This window comes from Epargyreus clarus, unplaced genomic scaffold (genome assembly GCF_041222505.1).
Source record: "Epargyreus clarus isolate Ecla_fem2 unplaced genomic scaffold, WU_Ecla_fem_2.2 ptg000026l, whole genome shotgun sequence".
Taxonomy (NCBI): Eukaryota; Metazoa; Arthropoda; class Insecta; order Lepidoptera; family Hesperiidae; genus Epargyreus; species Epargyreus clarus.
Window position 1 is genome coordinate 8,205,778 of NW_027332233.1, and position 27,094 is coordinate 8,232,871.

Sequence of the window (27,094 nt, forward strand, 5' to 3'; positions counted from 1 at the left end):
CTACGTCATGACCGACGTGGTGGTGAGCGGTTCACTGTCGTTCCGCGTCGGTAACGGTAACATCTTCCGCGCGAGCCGGGTGAACGTCGACCGGAACTGGCGGCTCATGCTGCAGTACAGCACGAAGTTCACCGCAGAACCCACCAGCGCCATCAGGTCCATCACCTCACCTGTAAGCAACAGATAAATTAAATCTGTTGGGCCAATATTACTTTTTTAATGTTTATATAGCAAACGAGCGTGCAGTCCACCTGATTATAAGTGATAACTGCCACTCTTGGACATCCATAATCAATCCCAGTCGATATTAGAGTCCTATTTGAGGTCAGCCACAGATGCGTTGCTATCCCTGTAAATTTTTATAGAGACGCGTGCTTTAGCGGAACCAACATTTTCAAAAAACAATGTAGAAATGTTTTTTCACAATCTGATTTATACCTAAATAGTAACGTAATAAAATCCATGTAAAGTTCTATTTTGCATATTTTGAGAATCTAAAAAGGATTTTAGAATCCTGTGATCTGTACTGATAACGCTTTAATTAAAATTTTGCTGCAATATGTTTTCAGTGCATCAAAAAATTCAAGGCGAGTTCTAGTTATAAAAACGCGAGGTCACCACAAAATGAAATGTATCTCCCACACGAAAAATATGTTTGCGGAATGAAGCGAGTAATCGAGTTGGGATGTGTACACGCTTATATCGTTAAATTTAAACTCGGCGCAAAGTGAATTAAATCCTGAGACTCACTTTCAGTCAGATATAACTCAGTTACCCAACATTTGTATTCGACGTTCAAAATTTGATAAACTTGTGGAAAGTGTCTAAGGGCCTTACTACAAACTCCGACCGATCTACCGATAATTACCGAATCAAACTTGGCCACAGTTTACAATAAATTCCATTATCTCCAACAAATTGACAACCTCTAACAAAACAGGATATTTTACAGAATGTTCAGAATAAACAGAAAGCAATTTAATTAAGACCTCAAAAGTAACTTTGTTAACAGTTATCTACAGAGGCCTGAATAACAAAGCTTATTATCTAGTAAAATTGTCGTCAATCCATTACTGTCCCCTGGTCACGTGTCTACTCTTAGAAGGAGAAATTATTTGGTCATTGAGCGGGCCATTTAGTAGATTTCATAGAACTTTGCGAATTATTTTTAAAGAACTCTCCGGTGTGGTTTCCTCACGATGGTTTCCTTCCCCGTTATAGTAAGTGATAGTAAATTTCTAATACACACATTGCTTTCATTATTAGATCTGGAAACCTGGGATTCGTATCTTGGACCCCGGTTGAGAGAACAAGTTCCAAGTTTCAACCACTGGGCTATGACAGCTTAAAAAAGTTGTAAATATGAAGTTCATTCATTTTATGCCGATCGTTCAATAGCGCATTTAATTATAACCTCCTTAAAATAAGAACTTATTTATGATTTCGCAAAAAGCCAAACATATTATTTGCACTATCCTGTAAAAATACATTTATACGAGTAAATCTTGTTTTAAATAGAATGTTATCAGAAAACTCATGTTTCATTTTAGGGTTTTTTGTATTTCACTTCTATACATTGAAAGGGCTATAAATTAAACTCAACTGGGTTGCTATCTCAAACACTAATATCGAGTAGTTTTAGATAACAAATTGACATATACAGGGTGTCCCATAAGTATCACGACAAAGTTGGGAAAACATAGTCTGACCTCTCAGAGAAAAAAAAAATACCTTAGTACCCTCCATCTCCCCCGGCTCTATCATCAGATTAGTTCCATGATACCAAATTATGGCATTGTCACTCAAATTACATACACATATGAAGTTTCATTCATATGAATATCACTTCGACAAGACAATTAAAATAGGTAAAAATTGACTTGAAAAATTGTATTACTTTGGTTGCTAGTTAATTGCTTAGTTGGTACTTACGGGACAACCTATATATGCGTCAGATCAAAATATATTTACTAAATTAGGTAATAATGATACAGACATTTTTTCAATAATAAAGAAGTAAATCAACATTTATCTTGACACAACGTCATTACACTATTCAAACCACACTTGACCTCAAAGTAATACCACCAATTTCATATGAAATAATAATGTGTAACAGTACATGTTCTCTAATAGCCGGTTTCTTTATTTAACGAGTTATGTTATACAACTGACAAGTCCAAACACAATAAGAAAATTAAAACTTTTCTTTCTCTTCGCAAAGTTACTCCTAAGTAGAATTTCGCATGTTCCCTACAAATAACAAAGGTTTGGTAATAGTTTTCGCAAAAATACTTAAGTAAATTCCGTGTTTTATGATCTTACATTATTTATACCACGACCTTTTCACTTTTATTTATTTATTTTGTTACGGCGCTACGTTTCATTAGTCACAATTAAACGATATTGCCTCACCTGTTCCACAATTAGCACGTATACGTGCATATGGAACACATAACGACGTCACGACGTTAATATAATATTACTCACGGTTAAGCTGTTGACAACGGTACAGTCAGCTACAAAAGTAGATGAACAGATTAAGCTGAACACAACTAGCGCCATAATAAACGTTAAATAGTTTCAAAAGTAAATAAACACTACAGTGTCAAAAGTAGCTAAACAGTGACATAGAACCGCGTTTCCCAACCTGTGGTCCGCGGACCCCTGGGGGTCCGCGAGTGGGCCTCTGGACCATACATAAATCGCTAGTTAAATGCAAAAGGCTTTACTGCTTTTTTCAACCACATGCCTATGTGAAAAGGCATTCTCTACTCTTGTTTATACAAAAAACAAATACAGAAACAGATTACTAGTAGAATCAGATTTGAGATAACGGCTTAGTAGCAACATCAACCCGAATATCCCTGATTTAGTTGCAAAAAAGCAACACCAACCTTTACATTTTTTTTTTCATATTTTTCATAATAAACAGTTATAATTACCTTCTGTATTTGTTTTTTTTTGTAACTGTAATAACGAAAATAAACACCTAATCCGTTTTTTTTTGCTGTTTATTTTATTAAGGGGGTCCGTGAAAACTGTGCTTAATTTCCTAAGGGTCTGTGGACTGAAAAAGGCTGGGAAACGCTGACATAGAATATTAGTGACGTTAGCTATTTTTGCACATATACATGCGAGTATGTACTCGTAGGTGTTCAGGTATTTTCTACACGTTTTCGTGTGACCGTCAGAATGGCCGGTCACTACCCATATTTTACATCGAAATAATTACTAAGAGTTGCTACCTAGTTGCTACTAGTTGCTATTAGTTGCTACTAATTGCTACCTTCGATTAAAAAAAGATAAACTACTTTTTAAGGTGACCGGCCATTCTGACATCAGGATGGCCGGTCACCTATCCAGTGAGAAGAAACTGCGCAAATAAATAGAGTTTTTTGGTAATCAATAGTTGCTACCAAATTGCTACCTTCATATGCATCGTATTGGACTTCATAGCTTTTAAGGATAAAAAAATATTACGGATTTAATATAAGAGGTCTAAACGCCTGTATAATGTATAAGCATAATATGTTTAATTTCGGGTTTTCTCTTTTAATTATACAGGCGTATTAGGCGTTTAGTCCTCTTATATTAAATTCGTAATATTTTTTTATCCTTAAAAGCTATGAAGTCCAATACGATGCATATGAAGGTAGCAATTTGGTAGCAACTATTGATTACAAAAAAACTCTATTCATTTGCGTAGTTTCTACTCACTGGATAGGTGACCGGCCATCCTGATGTCAGAATGGCCGGTCACCTTAAAAAGTAGTTTATCTTTTTTTAATCGAAGGTAGCAATTAGTAGCAACTAATAGCAACTAGTAGCAACTAGGTAGCAACTCTTAGTAATTAATTCGATGTAAAATATGGGTAGTGACCGGCCATTCTGACGGTCACGTTTTCGTCTAATTTTGACCTTTTACGACGTTCATCTAACTATGATGCTAGGGGTTCAGCTTTTTAAGAACGCTTAAGTGTACCTTCTAGACCTGACTGTACATTGGTACAGTTACACCCACATGTCTTCGTATTATATGCGCATATGTAAAGGGCACACAGGTATCAATTATACTGGACCGAAAACTGTCATTTCACGTCAACGTAGGACCACAAGGTGACATAACCGGACATTATATAGTCGCATGACAAATTGCTTACGATGTTATCAGTCATCGCTTAGTATTGATATAGGCTACAAAGGTCTATATTATATTCGTACTTCGATAAAGCCTTCGCATGAGTTTCGTGTAGAAAGAAATAATCTTGTTTAAAGAAGGTTCTTTGGTCTAGTGAAATTTTATGCAATTAAACCAGATTTTCTATCCTGTATTAAGGAAGGCTAGCTACCTAGCAACACACACAATAATGTGTACAACTTTCTACTTTAGGGACGTAATATATGTATTCCATATAAAACCGAATACTTCATGGTAAAAGGGGAAAAAATGAAATTTAAATAAAATAAAGATTTTCGACAAAGTTATTAATACCATGAAGGTTGTATTAAGTTCCACATTTGCATATTAAAAATATAAAACGCATAATATTAATGGAAAATACACGAAGATTTTACTGAAAGTTTTAACGCGATGCGATCCTATTTCGTAAGAATCGAATAACATAATAGGAAAAATAGGGGTACGAGTTCCCTGAACACTTCACTCTAACTATAGATGAAGCCTTCTCGATCCCGTTTCAAATTTCCACATAGTAACGTGTCTATAGTCTGACATAGTAGCGTGCTTGTCATATTGCCAATTAATATAAGTTATCCTATTTACGCACGACTTGTCTAAAAGAGTTATTTCGTCAAATGAAATATAAAATTGAACTAGATTCTCTATCCTGTATTAAGGAATGCTCGCAACACACTTCAATATATATACTTTCTACTTTGGGAAGAATATATTATATGTATTCCATAGAAAAAAAACTATTAAAATGACTTTTATAATTTATAGTAAAGGAAAAAATGATGAATTTATTAATAAAGATTTTTAAAAAGGTCATAATACCATGACGTATCACGTTCTACATTTGCATATTAAAAAATAAACAACAAATAAGTAAATGAATTTGAATGGAAAATACGCGATTATTTATCTAAAGGTAAAACGCGATGCGATCATATTTCTTAAGAATCGAATAATATAATAGGAAAAATAGGAATATGAGTTCCTCGAACACTTCACTCTAACTACAGATGAAGCCTTCTCGATCCCGTCTCAAATTTCCACATACTAACGTATCGATAGCCTGACATAGTAGCTTGCTTGCCATATTGCCAATTAATATAAGTCAATTAATATAAGTTATCCCATTTACGCACGGCTCGGTTATTAACACTAGACGTGACAATACCTGGCATCATCTTCAGTATAATTACTTTTAAAGCTATGTACTATGTAGCACGAATATACATATAGAAAATAAGTGATAGTTTAATAATTGACTTTTAAGGCCTTTGTAACACCAATATATAGAGAACTGATAAAGCCTACCTGTATGGTTGTTTGTTTACAAAAACTCAAGCAACATATTCATCAACTTATTACTGTCTCACTGCTGGGCACGGTTCTCTCAGAATGAAAAATATTGGACCATACTCCAGCGCGCCGGCCAAGTGAGAATTGGTAAATTCATCTTATACCTTTAAAAACACTTTGAGGTCTTTCAGATATACAGCCTATGCTATCCTTCACCGGCTGGCTTACATATTTTTTTCATTTTCAGTATTTATTGTTATACGAGTAACATATTCTGTAAAAAAAATCAAGTGTCTATCTATAACGGTTCACGACATAGAGCCCTGTGACAGACAGACAGACGGACAGACGAACAGACAGCGAAGGTTTTGTAACAGGGTTCCATTTACGCTTCGGGTAAGAAACCCTGAAAACAATATTAATATCAGACAATATGCTATTGTTTTATATAGCTTCTTTTCAACCTCTTTAATGAAAAGAAAAATCTGAAACTGTAATACAAAAGCAGACACAAAAATGTTCTTCTTTTTTACAAACTGAACATTTTCCTTATGATCGTGTATTTGTTGTTCATTTCCTACTTTTTAATAATGCAATGACTCCCAGTATTGAACTGATTCAATTTTAATTGAATTGAACGATGTCTATTTGTGTATTGCTTTTTTACCCGACTGCGGGGTTATTGTTTGATCAAAAATACACCAATGCAGTGTTTCTGATCAATAGGGTTTCTTGTTGTATAATGTTTATTTACTTTTTTACTATCTAAAGAATACATTAGCGGGAATAAACAAACCCTAACTCAGGTTTTTTTTTCAAAATATATTTTCGAAGAGCAGTCGCTATTTCTAGTCAGGATGACGGGCCCTGATAAAAAGCAATCACCGTCACCTATGGACATTTTTAACAGCAGAGCAGTACCCTTACTATGAGTTTTTACGTTTTGACAAATATGACTATTTTGGTATTTGTTTACGTATTGACCCATACTATTTCCAAGTTCAAGTCCAAGTTTGACACAATCCGCTAGGGGCGCTGGTTGGAAATTATATGGGCAAATACGTAAACAAATACCAAAACAGTCATATTTGTCAAAACGTAAAAACTCATGGTAAGGGTACAGTAGGACTACCATGAGTTTACAAAAGTATTACTCGCTAGCGACTGCGTAAAATAAATGTATGAAAAATTGTACAGCGCCTCTGGTGGTTACTCGTAGAACTAAAATCCGTAGTGACGTAACTCGATACGTAAAAAACCTATCGAAATCAAATCGCTAGCGAATGTCATTATGATCTATTGCCATACAAATTCGGTCCCATGAGTCATTAATTTGACAGACGTTGTCAAGAAATACCGTAACGATAGTAGTTATGTTATTCACTAGCAAAATGACAATAGTTTTCTATTTACCATTTCTATAGTGGCGTTTCTATGCCAACTCATGGTAATGCTACAGGTCCCTAATGTATCGCCGACTTTGACGAAGTGCCGTTCTTGCACCATTCTTTAAGCGCTTCATTCCATACCTATGAATGTTACAATACCCATGTCTTTAATATCTTATATGCTGTTGATTTTTATTTAACTATTTAACAATGTTAATAGAATTGGGATTGCAAATGAACGTAGGTAAAAATGCAAAAGAGATTAAAGAGTAAATAAGCTTACTATGACAAAAGTTCAATTTCGTAGAGGTACTAACTCAAGAACTTATTTATTACCGTGTAATAAGCTTCCTTCTATTGATGTCAGACTATCTATAGAAGTACGATCGATAAAGTATCAAAAACCCTGACATCGTTTGAAAAAAATAGTGGGTGTCAATACTTTAATAATTCAGAAGATGGCAATAGTATTAACTTAAAACCATACTGCCAATTTTGCAGAGATCACAGATCGAGAGTGTTGCAGCTTGAAAATCATAAACTTTCAATAGTTTCAATTTCAATATTCAATTATATTGGTTGGTTCATAATTTCCCGGAAAGTTAAAAAAATGAATTTTAAAATTTAAATTTGTAATGAATACGAAATGTAAAATACAAAGCTTACGAATTATCTACAAAAAATTTTAACTATTAAAATACGAGTACATGTTGTTATGTAAAAAATGGTATCGAAAAATAAAATTATCGTTTAGCTGAAAAACTACGATAGTGTCGATACAGTGGATAAACAAACGGTAATCTATCGGTAGCCCATCGATATTAGACTATCGATCGACGTCACTAGTACCTAATAAATAATGTTATGTAAGACCAGGTCAAAGTCATAATGTGGACCACAAATGGCGGTCAGTGCCATTGACGTTATACTGCCGACAGGGGAACCCTAAAAGAGTAATAGCTACTTTAGTTTTGATGTTCTCATAAAAACCATATGTTCACTATTTTCAAGCTTAGAAGAACAACACTTGCACTACTCTCTTTATTCTCTACACAGACAGGTGTCGGTTTCAACCGGGAGCTTTTATGGGAACCTGGTAACTTATTATATATTATTAAGGCAGTGATAGCCTAGTGGTTAAGAAACTCAGTCTCTCGATCGAGGGTTCCGAGGTTCACATCCTCTGATTTATTTAAAGTTATGTTCGTATTAGATATTAATGACTACTTGCTAAACGGTGAAGGAAAACATCGTGAAGAAAGGTTTCTTAAGGTAACGCAGGTGCATATCTGAGAGATTTATAAAAAAAACTCAAAGGTATGTGAAGTCTACCACTACGCACTTGGCCAGCGCGGTGGACTACGGCCTAATCCTTCTTATGATGATAGGAGACCCATGCCCAGCAGTGGGACAGTAATAGGTTGCTGATGACGATGATGACTTATTATCAACCCAATACTGCAACTGCTTTCCGAATCACAACGGATTAGTCCACGCACTAGTTACAAAGGACAAAGGATTAGTTTTGAAGGTGGTAGAACCCTTTGTGGTTCAGCTCCGGCTGCACCACTGCCACACCTATTTCTGCCTATTAACTGTTGTGTTAAACGCTGCTGTGTTATGATTTGAAGGGTGTGGTAAGGGAGACATACTTTTATATATTTTATATAAATAAACACTGACAAATGTTTTGTTTTACACTGAATAATACATCATCGGTTACAAATTTTAGCGTGAATAACATTATATTACCCGAGAAAATCGATAGTAACATTTTATAACTGGGTCGAGATGGTGCTTACTCCGATGACCACTGTACCATGCTCACAATGCTAATGACTGTGCTTTGTCTCGAAGTACTCATTAGAACAACACATACCGCCCCAGACGTTCAGGCGTTGCTGTTACAATGTCACAAGTTTGTCTATTCACATGTACCACAAACCACCATACGGCATTAACTAATAGCACAGTATAAGGATCAATAGATATAGATATGGGATCATAGATCTATTATGGATGTATTATAGATTTATTATGGATTATGGATCTGTAGATATTTGTACTGTGCTAATGGGCAAGCTGTGAGTACGTGTGAATCGCACCGCTGCAGCTTATTGTAGCTGCGTTGTAGTTACTACATAATATGTCTGCAATAGAGTGGCTGGCTTCTCGAGCGCTGTGGCTTTTGTTGATTGCAACGTGGTGAGTATTGTTCACACTGTTGATTTTGACCACAAAGTGTAAATACAAACAATGTATTACTCGTATCATTAAATTTTGTATCCGTATTTGCTTTGCTCTGGTCAAATAATTTTTATTTGACCAGATTTTTATTTTAAATTTTTATTGAGATCTAGGTGAGGCGATGGTAATTTCGGAGCCCAATCATAGAGGATTAAAGATGGTGTCTTTGATTGATTGAAATTTGATATGTTACATAATTATTTATATGTGAGACAGCTTATCATTTGTAATTGTAATCGGTAATTTGGACGACACTTTATTCCACATGTCCGTTCCTTTTCTACTATTTTGTTGAATGTCTTCGGTTCTGATGTGGTTACTGATCGTAGTTACATCATGTGAATAGGCACTAACTTAAGGCCTCGCAATGAAGTTACAAAGTTGTGACAGGCCTTCGAGAATGTATCGTCGCGACATGTCACGTCGGCGAACTCATCCTTTAGCCGTCGAGTTGTGTTAATAACGTTCGGATTAAGTTATTTAACGAGTCAGTGAGTTAACAAAACTGGAGCGCTGTTCAGACATAGACGCCTGGAGAATACCTACCTACTGTATTAACACGCTTTTTTTATCTTCACCTGTATATATGAATGTGGGTATGTCTGTATGTATGTGTATGAATCTATAGGTGTGCATGTGTGGAACGGACTCTTTGAAATCGGTTTTTACCCACTTTACTCGGTCAGTTTAATTGAAAACTTTGAACAATTACCAAGATCCGTTACACTATTTTTTATAATTTTGACCCATTGTCTTTATCAGGATCATCAGGATTAATGATTTTCGAGGAGGTGTTCGAATGCCTTCATGGCAAAGTGACTAGATTGCAACAATAGTTACTTTTTAGTTTGAATAACTATAAAAGCGTGGTTCCAAACCAACCAACCTTCACATTTTTTTTTTCATATTTTTCATTATAAAGAGTTATAATTACCTTCTGTATTTGTTTTTTTTTGTATCTGTAATAACTAAAATAAATACCGAATCCGTTTTTTTTTTGCTGTTTATTTCATTATGGGGGTCCGTGAAAACTGTGCTTAATTTCCTAAGGGTCCGTGAAAAATGCTGGGAAACGCTGCTATAGAGCATTATTTTTTTGCAAACACGGGTTGAAAATATATTGGTAAATATTAAATCGCTTTGAAGTATTTACCTTTGCCAAACATTTCATAAAAACACAGAGGTAGAAAAAGCAATCTACCTGATGGTAAGAGGTCACCGCAATTGAAACATGTTTTTTGTTACTCTTTGTTCATGTAATATTTTTAACCGTTTGTATGTAAAATGTTTACCGAAAATACATGTTTTCTTTCTTTCTTTATAGAACATGGGTCTTGAAGCAGATCACAGGTGCGTTACTACTCCCGAGGACTGCGATGGTCGCCCTATATCCTTCTACCGTGGCAGTGTGTTAAATGCAAAGCTTAATCTTCAGGGATTCCGGCGCATCTGTGGCCGACCTACTCGGGTTGATTACAGATGTCCATGGGCGGCAATAGCCACTTACCATCAGGTAGACTACATACTTGTATACTACTCCTATTAATACAAAAAGAAAACCGAAAGACAAAATTGATTTACTCTAGGAATAGGTGTGACAGTGGGTTTTGCCCACTCGAACCCCGCTGGATCTACCATTCAAAACATATTTGCACCGTACAAATGAGTTGAAAACATATTCATAAATATTTAATCCGCTTTGAAATATTAAACTGTACCTCCTTGATCACGTAACGTTTAATAAAAACACATGGCAGCTTTGTGGCTACGTAGCAATTTGTGATAAACTTTAGCAGTGCTCTTACAAAGATGGCGGTTTTTAATACAACATTCCAGACATAACCTGTAGGACTACCATGAGTTTACAAAAGTATTACTCGCTAGCGACTGCGTAAAATAAATGTATGAAAAATTGTACAGCGCCTCTGGTGGTTACTCGTAGAACTAAAATCCGTAGTGACGTAACTCAATACGTAAAAAACCTATCGAAATCAAATCGCTAGCGAATGTCATTATGATCTATTGCCATACAAATTCGGTCCCATGAGTCATTAATTTGACAGACGTTGTCAAGAAATACCGTAACGATAGTAGTTATGTTATTCACTAGCAAAATGACAATAGTTTTCTATTTACCATTTCTATAGTGGCGTTTCTATGCCAACTCATGGTAATGCTACTGAAATACCCGTGAAATCTCCTTTATTTCTAAAAATACGCGGACTTACAACGCCGACATATCTTAATACACTTGTTCTAAAATATTTGTACAGGCATCGAAATATTTATGAAAATATTTTAGTACTTAAAAGACATAAAAATGTATTCTAGTTAATCTACACTAATATTATAAAGAGCAAAACTTTGTTTTGTTTGTTTGGTTGTAATGAATACGCTCAAAAACTACTGGACCGATTTTAAAAATTCTTTCACCATTCGAAAGCTACATTATCCACGAGTAACATAGGCTATATTTATTTGAAATATATTTGATAAATAGATTTTGAGACGGTACAAGTTTGCCGGGTCAGCTAGTAAACGTAATAAAATGATTCAACGATATCGTCAGCCATTTAAAAGTCTGGAAGATTATCTCAGAACGGTCGTTTCCAATCTAAAATTTCTTATTAGTAATAACTCATAATGGCGTTTAAATTAACTTCAGTCGAGAGAAATTTAGTTCAGTCGCGTCAGCACCAGTGCACTGAAAATGTCGGCCACTTCAAGTCCGATTTCAACCTCGGGAAAGACGTAAATTGAAAATTGTTCACTTTAATTTATTCCTATATTTTATAGATCAATTTCTTCCTATATTTTACAACTAGCTTTTACCAGCATCTTTATTTGCGTGAAATGGAAATAATTTATGTATTCCTAGTTGTAGCAATATATAAGTTTATAAAATATGTTTGCTCTATTATATAAAGCCTTCTGAAAGAAATACTCCAACTGATAATGAAAACCATATCAAAATTCATTTCGGTTAGTAAAAACAGGCTGAAAATATGGCAAAACACGGAGAGCGACTTTGTTATCCCAAAACACTTCTTAGAAGTCTGAGAAAGTTAAGGAGTTTGGTAAATTTGGTAATAAGCTAGTAACCTTTATGTTAAAATTCATTACTTACACAATCAACTTATGTCTTAACTTTTGATAACCGTTTCCTTTGTTACATGTGTCAATAAATTTCGAATCAAGCTAAGTAATAAGTAATTTTTAAATGTAATTAATTCACAAATTGACATAGTAACTTATTATTTTTGTATAAAACAATAAGTGTGTACTTGTTTTATATTCGCAACACATACGCGTGTAATAATACCCCGCTCAAGCCAACAACAAAAATATGTCTTCAGTGGGGATGCGCCGAATATTAGTTTGGTATTCGGTATTCGGCGTATTCGGCATCTTTTTTGCTATTTGTATTCGGCCGAATTATTCGGTTTTAGTGCCGAATATTTTCTGTTCGAGTACTTCAAATCAACATTTATTTTGAAACCTCACGTCAACAGGTAATTACTAAATCTATAGTTACTACTATACCTATACTACTACTACTACTACTACTACTATATCTATAGTTACTAAATCTATAGTTAGGAAAGTCAACATTTATTTTTAACCTTTTTGAGTTTTAATAATGAATACTGAAAATCAGTATCAATATTTTTAAGTGCGAATGAACACCCATAACTGGCAAATTGACAATAAAGAAATGGTAAACGGAATAATTCGGCCGAATATTCGGTTCGGTAAAGTTTCAACCGAATATTATTCGGTTATACGGTGAAAGCACTATTCGGCGCATCTCTAGTGTTCAGTATAATAAATACTTCTAATCTTAACAGTGAACGGTATCACTTATAACCCGCATAATGAGCCAGATTCCGTAGGAGTCACTTAAATACGATTAACTCCTTAAGATTAACTGATAAATTCATGATATTATAATATTCATGAGGTATCCGTCACATTCAGATTGAAATAACCAAGAAATGATAAATAACAATTAAGGATGAGAAAGTATATTCTAACTGCCGAAGATCAATCACAGTGATTGAAGATGAAATAAATTGAAAAAATAAAACTGGGAAGGGAATTTGACGTCATAGGATAAAAAAGGAGCAGCCTTCGAGGGAAAATAAATAGCGATGCCTATAAATGAATATCGCTTGTTCGTATAGATTAGGGATGTAAAATATAGGATATGGATATGGATACGAATTTATGAAAAATATTATATCGATTTCGGATACGATTACACATATGGAACTACGAGTATTTCGGATCATCCGATAATTTCAGTAACGGATATTAGACTTTAAAAGGCTAGTAAAAGTGAAGATAATACCAATTAATAACGGTGATTTCTTTTTATGCGTAAAAGAACTGAAAAGTTGTTCGGGCGGAAACTTTTTACAATAGTGTGTCATTTAGACTTCGCCTTTATCGGAAACTTTTCGGACTCGGTTACGGCTTCGGATATTTCTATTTCGATTATCCGCCTGTTTCGGTTACGGGAACAGAGCTCCATAACATCTCTCGTATGTATAGATCTATTTGTAATATCTCTCGTATGTATAGATCTATTTGTACCATGATAGAGTCTATAGAACTCGGATAACATCCGGGCCCTTTGACAGACCTTACGTAGGAGTAGCCTTGCTGACGCGTATGGGATCACAAGCTTTATTTCTGGATCGTAAATAGTACGGTATAAAAGATACGGTAATACAATTACACGAATACAGTCGTATAAACTCACAGAACTGATTTATCTTTCATTCAATCTCCGGTCCAGCAAAAATGAAAATCCACTAAAGATTTTGCAACAGGCCATGACTTACGTTTTGATGTGATAATAAAAAGAAGATTAACACAGATTTTTGTGTTAACTGCTTAAAGCTTGTAGGTACACATAATCATTGTACTGTAAAATGATGAAAAACTTCTTAAAACATGTTTTATCCATCATAGACTTTAATTACGAATTATCATAATTTTACACTTATAGTTTTTGGCGGTTCTCATTAAATAAAAAAATGAGAGCCGTCACGGGACCCCTGGCAGATGCGAAACATCGACATTATTTTGTAAAAGTAATATGCAGAAAAGAACATATTGTGATAGGAACTAAATATGTCATAATGATAAAATAAAATATTACAATTTTTTTCCAGATAACGATGACTATTTATTGAATAAACATTTATTTTCATTAAATACAAAAATTAACGAATTTATTTCAAATCATGACTACTTAATTCGTTTAATCAGTGACTTCGGTAATAGTTATATTCGATGTTGCCTCTGAGAACGGTATTACTGTGTCGATTGCGCATGGCGACGCGTCGCCACACCGTACACACTACTGCATATAAACTGTATACATCGTATAGCGTGGCGACGCGTCGCCACGCCATGCGTCGCCACGCCAGAAATCAGTTTTACGTGCGGCTATAGATGTTTCACATGAAAAATTGTTAAATAATTGGCCAAGTCCAAGTCAAACTCGCCCTCGGAGGATTCCCTACCACCAAAATTTTCATTATACATGCTCTGGAAAAATGACAAGTGTCTGTTACGGTTCATGTGATAGAGCCTATGATAGACGGACAGACGGCGAGGATAGCGGAGGCTTAGTAATAGAGTTCCGTTTTTACCTGTGGATACGGAACCCTAAAACAACAATTTTAATCACTTTGTTGGTCTTTAATAATTAGCATTAAAAGTATCTAGAATTTCCTGAATTAGAATTCCTAGAAATTAGTATTATTATAAAGATGCTTGTGTTACTATGATGGTTCATATCAAGACCACCCCAATTTCATTTTAGGAAATCATTATGATAATAGTTACTCTTCTATCAAAGTGTTTTTTCTGTAACTGTTTACACATTATATTATCATAATATGTCAATCAAATTAAGGAAAAAGGGTAGGTAAACACACATATTTTCCTTTCTTAGACCTTACCTTGCTTGGGCTGTTTGTTTAAATAAACATAAATTATGTAAATACACAAGTTATTTATGTAATAATTCAGAAGTTGTAATATATATTTGTATTCTTGAAAAGTGTAGTGTTATATAAGCAGGTTAACATTTATGAGGGAATCGACCGAAAAATGCACCCTTCGACGACTATCCATGTTATCCTCTTATCTTGGGTTGATTAATAGATGTCCGTGGCGGCACATTCTACTTACCTTTAGTTGGACTGCATATTCATTAGCTACTTCCTCTATTATTAAAGAAAAATATAAAAGAAAATTTGATTGTGAGTGCATTATTAATCCAATAAAAACCGGTAAATCTTAACATACTCGTAATTCGCTCTTATTTTTTGCATTATTCGGAAGAATACTCACCAAAAGCGTAATAGCATATTTCGAAGAGATGTGGAGCGATGGCGGTGAGAAGTCCGAAGAGAGCTTGTGGCAACTCGGTGGCGAGGAAGAGGCCCAAGAGTGCGACCAGCATACGCGTGGTGCGATCCGTACGCCCGCCACCTCGCTTGCTGTCGCCGCCTTCATTCAGACGAGCTTTTTCACCCTGGACATATAATTTATGTAAATAAATCAAATAATAGAGATGCTAAACAAAGATATCCTGGTTTGAAAGTATAGCAAAGCAGATTCAGACTCGAAGTGTTCTAAGTCTTTAGGAGTACAAACTCTTTTGTGACTTATGAAATGCTGGACTTTAATCTTTTTATCTTTCAATCTTTAATTTCTTTCTTCTTTTAATTCTTTAATCTTTAGGTTACAGGTTTACATGGGCATTAGTGAGTATTAGACAAAGTGCATGTTCGCTGGTTACTTCAATTTCATTAAAATATGTATCAGTGCCGCTGCAATCGGACCCTGATGTTAATTGTAGGTACTACAAGATTAAATGGTTGTGTTAAGTGGGTTAAGTGAACAAAATCCAATTGAATCCTCGTTTTTATTTGCATTAAATTTACATTTTATGAAGTTTTATCACAGGCTTCAATGACTACAAAGACACCTTAGCGAAGTAAAATTAAAAACGATGCCCTTGAATAGAAGCTCCAAAAATCTCTCTTTAAAAACCGACGATATATTAGCTAGGAATATATAGTTCTAGCGTCCGTAGACGACAAAGCACTTTGCATTTGATAGCCATCCCTTGCTTCTAGATTGAAGTATGAAAAAAAATTGCAACAGGTAGACACAATGCAGAGCTTTAAATACTTTCTTATGAATGAAACTAGGAAAGTCAGAACTAAAATAAATACAACCTTTAAACATCAAACGAGTGTACACTAAAAATTTAATTAAAACAGTTGGATAATTAGGAAATCCCGGGAGTGTAAACCGTGGAAAAGAGCCGACGAACCTGTTTTCTTTTTTGGGTCAACGTGAGCAATTCTAGGAATAAAATGGCCACCCATGAGAATAATAAATGAAATAAATTTTATTGCGTATTTTTCGTTTTGTGGTTCATACCATAATTGAATCATTTGTTTATATTGCAGTTATTTATTTGGAAACCACGTTTACGTTACTAGACACGAAAAGTTAAATTTTAATCTAAAATCATTTATTTATAGCAATCATTACCAATAAATAATACCAAGCATATCGCCTTTATGAATACATGATATAGTTTAGGTACCATTTGTGCTCTTATGTATAGTTAAAATTACTTATGCAAATTTATTTTCATGTAAAATATTTTTCTCTAGTTTGACAACGACTTAACAACACCTGACGGAGATATACTTGCCACATACGTATGCCATATAGTCACGTACTTAATGTTTACTGCAGCTCATGAATAACTACCCTAAACAAGGGGAGTTCTGTTTAATGCCGTCCGTGCCGCTCGTACCAGGTAAAACTAACCTAATTTAATGTATCCCATATATACCCTAATATTTATGGGTCTGCCAAACTTACACCCTGCACGGAGAATTCTACTACTCATTCTTAAGTATAAAGAACATTCATGCCAGTCATTTATAGTATAAAACCGATTTGTCCTTTTTTTTAATAATATAGGAGTAGCAGACGAGCATGCAGTCCACCTGATGGTAAGTGGCTACTGCCACCCATGGACATCTGTAATCAACCTCAGATAGGATTAGATATTCCTACCTGAGGTCGGCCACAGACGCCTCGCTACCACTGAGGGCTAAGCTGGAACGCCTCGGAAAAGTATGTCTCCCTTACCACGCCCTTCAAAACGGAACACAGCAGCGCCTAACACTGCTGTTATTAGGCAGTGTGAGGTGTGGCGGTGGTGCTGCCAGAGTCGAACCACCAAGGGTTTTACCAAGTTCAAACCTATTCAACCCTATTTTATTAACAGAACCGTGCCAAATGCACGATGAATGAGATGAATACTTTATTAAAAAGCTGTATGAAACTATATTCAATAAAGATATGCCCGCTAGTTGATATGAAACACGTACAAGGCGATATGTAATATTCGTTTTAACTCTACTTCAATATTAATATCTGGCGAATTGGTTCTTTATACAAAGCGAATATCTAAAATAGAAATCTGTACAATATAATCATCAACTGATTGCTGTCCAACTACTGACTTCTCATTCGACTGATGTGGAATACAAATAATTATTGGCCCACTTTTAACTATTTGAACTTTTTTAATATAATTGTTCTTATTACAGTAGCTATTGTTATTATAATTTCAAATGTCCATCTTTTAACTACTACTAAAGAGATAAATAAATCGAAGAACACCTTCTTTTTATGGAGACCACCTTTATTTTTTTATTTTTAGTATTTGTTGTTCTAGCAGCCTTAGTCTATAATCTAAAAAAACAACTAGGTATCTATCTTTCACGATTTCAGATACTCTGTGAAAGGTTAGTAATAGGCTTAGTAATATATTTACTTTTTAGAATTCTGCTCAAAACCTATATTAAAAAAAATACACATCGTACACAAGTTTCTTGCGCGACTTCTTCCCTAAGCAGAACATCTTCATATTGGTGGTAAATAATACATATAAAAGCATTATATGGGAATCAATTTTAAATTAATGACATTTGAATGTAAATTTAGTCTACCAAAGTAGACAGTGCTCTAGTGCACTTTGCCAACACATAAATATGACTTAGTAATGAGAACACTATTAACCTAAATGTTTATTATAACTGTTTTACACCCATGTCCCATCTATTCAGTTTAATTGAAAAACCGTTGTAAGTTGTCATAAACAAGGTTTTATGATGTCATAAAATTTAATACGGTTCACGTGCATCCTATTTTATTTACGCAGAAACCCAAATTATATTATGTCCGTTGTCTAGGTTTAAAACGTATTAGAGGTTCAATCCTAACTAATAGATATTGTTAATTCGAAAATGAGTTTAAATACTATGCTATTTCAGTATACCAAATATAGTAAGCACAGTACATCAAAAATATTTATAAACAGTTTTTGTTATGTAACTCAATAACGTATATAATTTTATTAAAAGTTATTTTTAGAAGCATTTAAATTTAAAAAATATTTTAATTTTTTGTTTGAGGTAAAAATTATTATTTTAGAGTTGTGATTTTAGGAGTGAGTGTTTGTGAACACGATCTTTTCCAAAAATTACGGCAAAACACGCAGTACTGTATACTACACGAGAAGTTTCAGCGTGATGTTCCCTTAATTGTTGCACTTAAAGACATGAAATTTCCTATGTAAATTCATATTATTATTCTAATTACCTGTAGAAAAAATGAGAAAGTAATGTCCAGTGGTTTCTGAGATAGATATACTCAAAATTAAAGAACATTTATTGTTGTTTCTAAGATACATAATAATATAATAAAAAATAAAACGGGTTTAAGTATTTTACGGTTTTTCTCTGAATGACTTAGAATAAATGTAACGTCGTAACAAATACAGTTGAATGTCTTTATGTCGCACGTCTCTTCTCCGGATTAGCGGATTACGCATTTTATCTTTTTATGGCACATGCAGATTTTCTCACGATGTTTTCCTTAAGTCTCACACGACCCTTTGTCCAATTTGCATCTCGTAAGCCGATACGCACCTACTTCAGTCTTTAAGCAACTTAAATCTAAATCCAAGTGAATATCATACAAAAAATATAGAAATGTTTATTTTTATTTCAGATCTTAGTCTCACACCTATTTTTGAGTAATAATCAAAATGTTCAGCATTTGAAGAGTGTGATTAGAGTTAACTAGATATACTTATCGAAGGCGTGCCAACTTAGCCCTCAGGGGTATCAATAAATCTGTGCCCGACCTTTGTAAGATTAATCTTACCTGGGGTAAGAAATCTATATTATGTAAATATTGTATAAAATGAATACCGTACTGAATAAAACTAAATAATATTCGTTATATAAGTACGCAGATATGATGATTTGAGAAAAGGGAAAATCTAACAACCAGTGAACCAAAGGGCCATAAAGGCCTTTAGAAGGCGGCATATTAGGAACGTCCTAGATACCATTGTCCAAAGCAATCTATAATAAGGGATCAGATGTTCGAACTAGATGTGCTATAACACAAATGTATATTGACAAGGTAATACCTATTGATGGATGAATTCTCTCGATATCCATATTTTTATGCGAAACCTAATACACTCCTTTGCAAAAAAAACGGGCGGGTTTGATTTTTTAACATTATTGGTAATAATTTAGTTCTTCAGAGGTTTTAATAGCCAAACTATGTTACTGGCACTTAATAAAGAGTCTGGGTATGAAAAAAAGTTCATTCCAAATTCAAAACTTTTGTTTTTTAAATTATTAATCCCTTTTTCATTTTGTGACACTTTTCGCGGGTTTGCGGTTAAAAGGTTATCAAGCAACTAAAAGTAACTTTTCGTTATTTTTAGTACAACAATTTATGTTTATCGCATAATTCTGCCTTATTGTGACTTAAAACAGATATCTTTGTGTCTATCGTAATGGCAGAAAAAGCAATGAGAGCTAGTAAAATTATAGCGCTGCTGGAAGAGGGGTGTAGCCAATGTTACGTCTCACAGCGGTTAAACGTGAGTCGTTCAACCGTACAAAGAACCTGGACTCGATACCAAGAGACAGGTTCCGTTCAGAGAAGGCAAGGTTCTGGGAGAAAACGTTGCACACAGCCGCGAGACGATCGCTTTTTAGTGACTCAGGCGCTGAGGAACCGCAAATGCAGTTACATAGACCTCAAAAGAAACCTTGAAGAGGTACGAGGAGCACAAGTTAGCCTATGGACTGTGAGGAGAAGACTTTTAGCTGCTGATATACGTAGTCGACGACCAGCGCGGGCCCCCAAGTTACTCCGTGAGCACCGGATTGCGCGGTTGAGGTTCGCTAGAAATTGCCTATCTTGGACACCAGGTAACTGGAGTAGCGTACTCTTCTCCGATGAGGCTCGAATTTGTCTGCATGGTGAGGACCGACGTCGGCGAGTGTTACGAAGACCAGGGGAACGCTATGCCGATGTGTGTTTTGAAGAAATCACCCCTTATGGTGGAGGGTCCGTTATGTTTTGGGCGGGCGTAACTTCCAACTATCGTACCGAGATAGTATTCATAGAAAATGGCTCACTAAATGCGCATAGGTACATAACAGAAATCCTTTCTCAAAATGCACAACCCGCACTGACTGTAATTGGTGAAGATGCCATTTACATGGACGATAATGCTCGGGCCCACCGTTCTGGCGACGTAGATGCTTATATGCAAGAGGTCGGTATTCGTCGTTTGGATTGGCCAGCGCGGAGCCCCGACCTTAACCCCATTGAGCATGTTTGGGACCTCCTAAAAAGGCGAGTACGATCTGTCCAACCACCTCCACAAAACATCAGAGAGCTTAAACGTGTAATCTCGACTGAGTGGGAACACATTCCACAGGACACCATCAAAAGCCTGGTGGGAAGCATGCCAAGACGATTACATGCCGTAATCGCTGCAAGAGGAGGTCATACTCGTTATTAATTTTTATTTTTTAATGTCTCTTTTATTAAAATACCATAAAAATACTCGTAGTCTTAATTTCATTATACCCATAAAAATGTCCATTTTAACACGGCTCTCTGTTTACATTGACTAAAACACCGATACCAGGATAAAAGTGTTAAAAAACTAGATTCTCATTGATAATAAGAAATTTCTAGTCATCCAAGCTAATGACATACTAAAAATATAATAATATTTACCCATAGAAAAGCTAAGGTAAAGTGTGTGTGTAAGGTGCCCGTTTTTTTTGCAAAGGAGTTTATAAGCCGGGCAGAACAATGTTTTTTCTTTAAACATTCTATGGATAATTTTATTCACAGCTTTTCACAGCTAAAATTGATTTTGTGTTAACATGTAGGATCGCACGTATTTTATTTAGTAAATATCTACTTAGTATAATTGTAATAAGTAAGCATCCGTATATGTAGAGCTCTAGTGTAGCGTATACAAATAAAATATACCTATTTATTTAACTAGGTAATAGTAATTAAATATTGATCTCTAACGTTACATTTACTGTATTTCCACTTTCCACTTCAGTAAGTAATATAAAAATAAGAACGAATCTTCGATTAACGTTTCCGTCTGCCCTGCATATAAATGAAATTGCCAGTGAGAATTTATAAACAGCAGACTTTGACGTAAGCGCGTTGGTTTATTCAAAAAGGTTAATCCAAAAGGCTAAAATCTCTTCGCAATCATTTAACATTTTAAATAAATGTGCTTTATCTTTTGGAATAAATGTGTAACGAGCGTGTCGCCGACGGCTTAATTGTGCAATTCGGATTGTTAAAGGAATTTCACAGAGTACCTACTCGCGTATTCCGGAGGCGTTAGATATCTATATTTAGATTAAATTGTCAGGAAATTATTTGAAAAGGAATGAATTAGAAATCGTCGTCAACGCATTATTGTCCCAGTGCTGGGCACGAGTCTCCTATAAGAATGAGAAAGATTCGGCCATAGTCCACCACGCTGACCAAGTGCGTATTGGTAGATATCAAAATTACAAATGAAAGTGGACTAATACGGATATCGGTAACCAATTCCTCGTAGAAGGGTTCTTCCCGAAGCTGATCACAGGTGCGGACGAAGGGCTAAGGTGGTCGTCATATAAGTGAGACGTCCAAAAAGACGTTGTCAAGATTTACATACAAAAACTTTCGTCGCACTTCACATTGGATGCCATGCCGGATTGATTCACGTTTCACTATTATATTACAGAACAATTGATGAGCAGGGTAATATGTCGTGGATGATACTTTTTCTTATCCGATCTATTACTTCTATTATTCTATATAGATGAATGTCTTTGTCCGTCATCCAAACCCTTCCATCGAAAAGGACAATAAGGTAATAGGACACCAAAAACGGCTGACAAAAGTTTTTGACGCTACAAATTCAACGGGCTGGTTGGCCATTAGGAAATGAAAAATAAATAAAAAATTAACGTATAATTTTTAATGTATATTTCCGTTTCATAATTAAACTCAGTTCTACTATGTTTACCTTCGCTTCCAAGAATATATTATGTATAGATAACATTAATACGGAAATTGTAGAACACGTGACTGAAATCCCAAAGTTCCAATCTTATCGATACGGCTCACGTGAAACTTCCGCACATGTAATATAATCTGTTGCAAAAACTTAATATGAAGGAAATAAGCTTCATTATTATATTTAGGGACTCAGTTATATTTTGTTGTTTAATAATAAGGTAATATATTAACTATACTATGTTTAATATTCCTTCCCTAACTTGATACACACTTCCCACTTTCCTCACTACCCTCCTTACCTTTTCCATGCATAGGTTGTCTGGTAGAGATCGCTGCTTAGCGATAAGGCCGCCTATTGCATACAATTAACTAATATAATTGTGTACTATTGTGATGTTCTATTGAAGTGTGCAATAAATAATATCTATCTATCTATCTATCTATTGAAACTAATGAACAACATGATAATATTGAAATAGTAAACATGTAGTCCAACGGCACATCCGTTTTGGTCAATGCCTCCCACGGACATCTATATTATAATATGTGAAGAAAGTTTAGTCTTCCAGAGATATCATGGATACTTAAAACATTCTATAGTCTGATTCATATTTAGGTGTCCAAAATGTAAACAAAGGACGATATTAGACGATATTAAAATAATACAACAATAATAAAATAATAATCTAAATAAATTAAGATTAATTTACATTTTCTAATATTTATATTAACTCAATTTCATTCCATACAGTAATAATAATAAAAAACAAGGTTTATGGTAAAAACAAAAAATGTGATAATGGTAACACAATCGGAATCCAAAACATTTCTTGTGCCGTCAATTTTAAGTTTCGTAGCTGATGTTATTCATTTTCGTGATTGTGATCAAACTCGAATGTTTTCTCGTTTTCATAGCGCGTTTGTTAAATTGTGTATAGTTGTTAAAGATTTCGTTTTTTGTTGAGTTTGTTAAAGTTTTTGTTTCTTGTTAATTTTGACAGTGACATTTGTTTGTTTACATTTTGGACACCTAATTATGAATCAGACTATAGGATACGATGTTGAATCAGTACTGGGTAGAAAAAGTGGCCGATATTCACTATAGGTTTTAACCTATGGTGTAGATATTTATTATCAGTAGCGTCTTCTCTATATTTTAAATCTGACCTGGGATGTACTACATCATACTGCTTCAGTATGGATTTGGGGAAGAGGGGTAGTGGTCCAGTTGTGCTAAATGTTTATTTAATATATGTATATCATTTGAAAAATATTTTTTTCTAATGTAAATATTATTCCGTATTTTGCTATCTCTCCCGAGATTATTACGGAAAATATCGCTAACAATATTATACCCGCAAACTATTTAATATTGCATTATTTAATGTATAAATGCAGTACGTGACTAGCATCCCTTCTTTAATAAATAATACGCGACACCCGAGCTAAGTGGCTCAATTTAAGATATATCGATATCTATTGGCGGTGGACTCTAGATTATTCTAGAATAATCCAAAATACAATTCTATATTCATTTTGTCTTAAGAGGTCATTTTTAAAAGTATAACAGTTATCAACTTACCTCTCTTCGTTTTCAATTGATAACGAAATTAATAAAATCGCTCTAGCTATTATATGCTGTGTCTTATTCCACTTATTCTTTGAGATCCCATAGCTTCAAATAACTAGAGAGAAGCTAGGAGTAGACTTGAGGGCAACGGAAACTTCGTTATGTGTTCTCGTCAACTAAAGCACGTTGTTTGAATACATAGACTCTCACGTCTACAGTAACCCATAACCTACGAAACCAGACGTGGACATTCGACCTTTAATAAATCTATAAAATAAATAAGTCAAAAGTTCAAGATAAATAGCTAATAATAACTAGTATATAAATTTGAGAACTCGAGAGATCAAAGAACTATGTAAAGATAAAATGCAAAACAAAAAAAATAATATGAAAACCAAGGCTACCTTCGGAAGGTAAGAAGCTAAAGTTACAATGGCCGGCTTACGTCTACCATAGATCTGATAGTCGTTAGAATAAATATTTATTTGAGTTTAGTCTACGTCTGCGTTTGCGATAGCGTTTTACGCCTGTCTTCTAGTTGCCGTGATAATATACAATGGCGAGTACATACTGGACGAAAAAAGGCAAAATTAAGCTGAATGGCATTAATAACTAATATTGGTATGTAATAATAATTATTGACCCTTAACGTCCTATATGATCACAGACGCAAACAGATAAACATTTAATATTAGTCGGCCATTGCCTATATACATCTGTGCCATCACAGAAAATTAAGCGATCTTTCTTGTTCTGTGTATTCGTTGTCGTGTAAATAAGACTAATACAATATATTAGGCTTGTACGAAGTCAATATTTACCTCATTCGTTGTGATTGCAGACTTCTTCAGCAGCTTCTGTCGTCTTCTGTCACTCGATTTCATTTTTAGAATCAAACACACACTTAGAATAGATAGTACCACGCACGGTATAAGTTTTATAAATACACTATAAATCCAAAATATAGCTGTTAACACTTCTTTATTATTCGTCATAGATATCGCATACACTGGTTCAGTATTAATCGTCGCATTCACTATTTGTGTTTCGTTCACTGCCTCAGTTCCATTTGTTTGGGGAGCCACTTCCTTTATATTCATGGCGAAATAAATCGGCAAACACAATATCGGACACACCGCGTACGCGACACCTATCGCTATGCTAGTATTCCGTTTATTGCACAAAGTTCTGTTCTTCTGAGGAAACTTAATAGCGATGAATCTCCATATTGCGAGCGTTATTGTCAGCCAAATTGAGGTGGTGTGGAATGTCTGGCTAAATATAGAGTGAAAATATACAAACACTGCCCATGCGTAGGAATTTCGGTTCAGTTCAGTTCCTATTTTGATGTATATGTGTAGCGCAAAGGGGATGTAATCGAGCATGACTAGGAGATCAGCGACCGCAAGGGCAGTGAGTATGGAATTTGTCGACGATGCCATCTCTCTACGGCTGAGGACGGCGATGTTGACGGAGTTGGCGACGGAGCCGAGCAAGCAGATGATGAGCGCTATGTAGCCGTGGACTTTAGCGTACATCCGCTGGAACTCGAGGCCTCCTGGCATGCAGTACGCAACAACCACGGCGCCTTCGCTCTCCATGACCGAATTAGAGTCTTATCCTTGCCTTGGGACAGATAATCATATCCATTTCATTTCCCAACCCACGTCGAACTCCATTTTCTGAAAATAAAGATAAACCAAATATAAATCTCAACGAAACAATATTCTTCTTAAAAAGAAATATCGAAATATTTTATAATTCGAATATTCAATTATAAAATATTTCGATTTATTAAATTTTATTAAAATGTTATTTTCGCAATCAAATACCAAAAGTTGGAGATAGTTGATATTATTAATATAACTATCGACTACTATGAAGCTGCCAATATTATTCAGGATAAACACTAAATGCAGCACTTTAGAATAACATACCGAATAAAGCTCACGTATTCTTATTGTTTTTCTTATTTATAATGTTATATCTAAGAATGTAGGCCACATTACACGAATTTATTAGCCGTAATTTTATTCTTATGCGTGTGTATCCGTGCCCTGGAGCGAGACTATAGTACAATCATCATAAATACAAATAACAGACATAAAAATCTCCTCTGGGCTCCATCACCTCCCTCGGTGACAAAACTGAACCGTACGTATTTTCTAACGTATCGGATAAGTGCCTGAGAGCTCCCTAAGGAGTTCGAAAGCTCAACACACTACGTGTTCAAAGTATATTCTAGAGACGTGGTGTAAGTTACTTTCGCACATTTCTACTTCGGAATCTCTTTGACGAACTCTGAGTCGTCGACTGTTAGGGTTCGTACACAAAACTGCGATGCGACGGCGCATCGCAAAAATCTGCGAGTTCCCTCGACGCATCGCAAGAACTTGCGAATTGATTCGCATCGCACAGTAGTTGTTGTTGTTCGTCACCCTGAGAGACGCTACGCCGCACGATATAGCATCGCAGCAATTCGCATCGCAATTTTCTGCGTTGCGAATTCGCATCGCGTCGCATCGCAGTTTTGTGTTCGAGCCCTTAACTCGTTTCACGCGAGACTGATTCTGTTATGTGACAAGTTATAACTGCATTCGTTCAATCGGCTTCATATCTCTTTGGGAATAAACGAGAGACATTCACGAACTTTATATCGTAACTTTTTAAGTAGAGTTACATTGTACAAGAAATCCAATGTTGTGTAGGGTGAAAAGCCTGATTGCTGGCAATATACCAACTTATTTTGTCAGCACCGCGGCACTCCCTAATTACCAGTAAGTTTTCTTAGAATCTAGACGCACGGTAGCGCATCCGACAAGTTCCGGGATAATTTTCTTTGTAGAACGACTTTGATACAACATAAATGTTAGGCCTTACAAATAACGGAGTTCGAAAGCTCAACACACTACGTGTTCAAAGTAT

At 35.1% G+C, this 27,094-nt stretch overlaps 1 protein-coding gene across 1 annotated transcript; it reads right to left on the reverse strand.

Moving 5' to 3' along the window:
- msR (myosuppressin receptor) lies at nt 1–25,746 on the reverse strand. The gene is made up of 3 exons (XM_073087436.1): nt 24,991–25,746; nt 15,496–15,679; nt 1–170 (listed from the first exon to the last, which is right to left on the reverse strand). Exons 1-3 carry the CDS (start codon nt 25,732–25,734, stop codon nt 1–3), a joined length of 1,098 nt encoding a protein of 365 aa, XP_072943537.1. The 5' UTR covers nt 25,735–25,746.
- Between the last annotated feature and the right edge of the window lie 1,348 nt (nt 25,747–27,094).

Excerpts from the sequence above, each read along its gene's own strand:
- msR (XM_073087436.1), bottom strand. The coding sequence starts at position 25,734 with ATGCCAGGAGGCCTCGAGTTCCAGCGGATGTACGCTAAAGTCCACGGC. Across the intron at positions 15,680-24,990 it reads CTGCAATCACAACGAATGAG|GGTGAAAAAGCTCGTCTGAA; the intron begins GTAAATATTGAC and ends TTATATGTCCAG. Across the intron at positions 171-15,495 it reads AATATGCTATTACGCTTTTG|GTGAGGTGATGGACCTGATG; the intron begins GTGAGTATTCTT and ends TGTTGCTTACAG.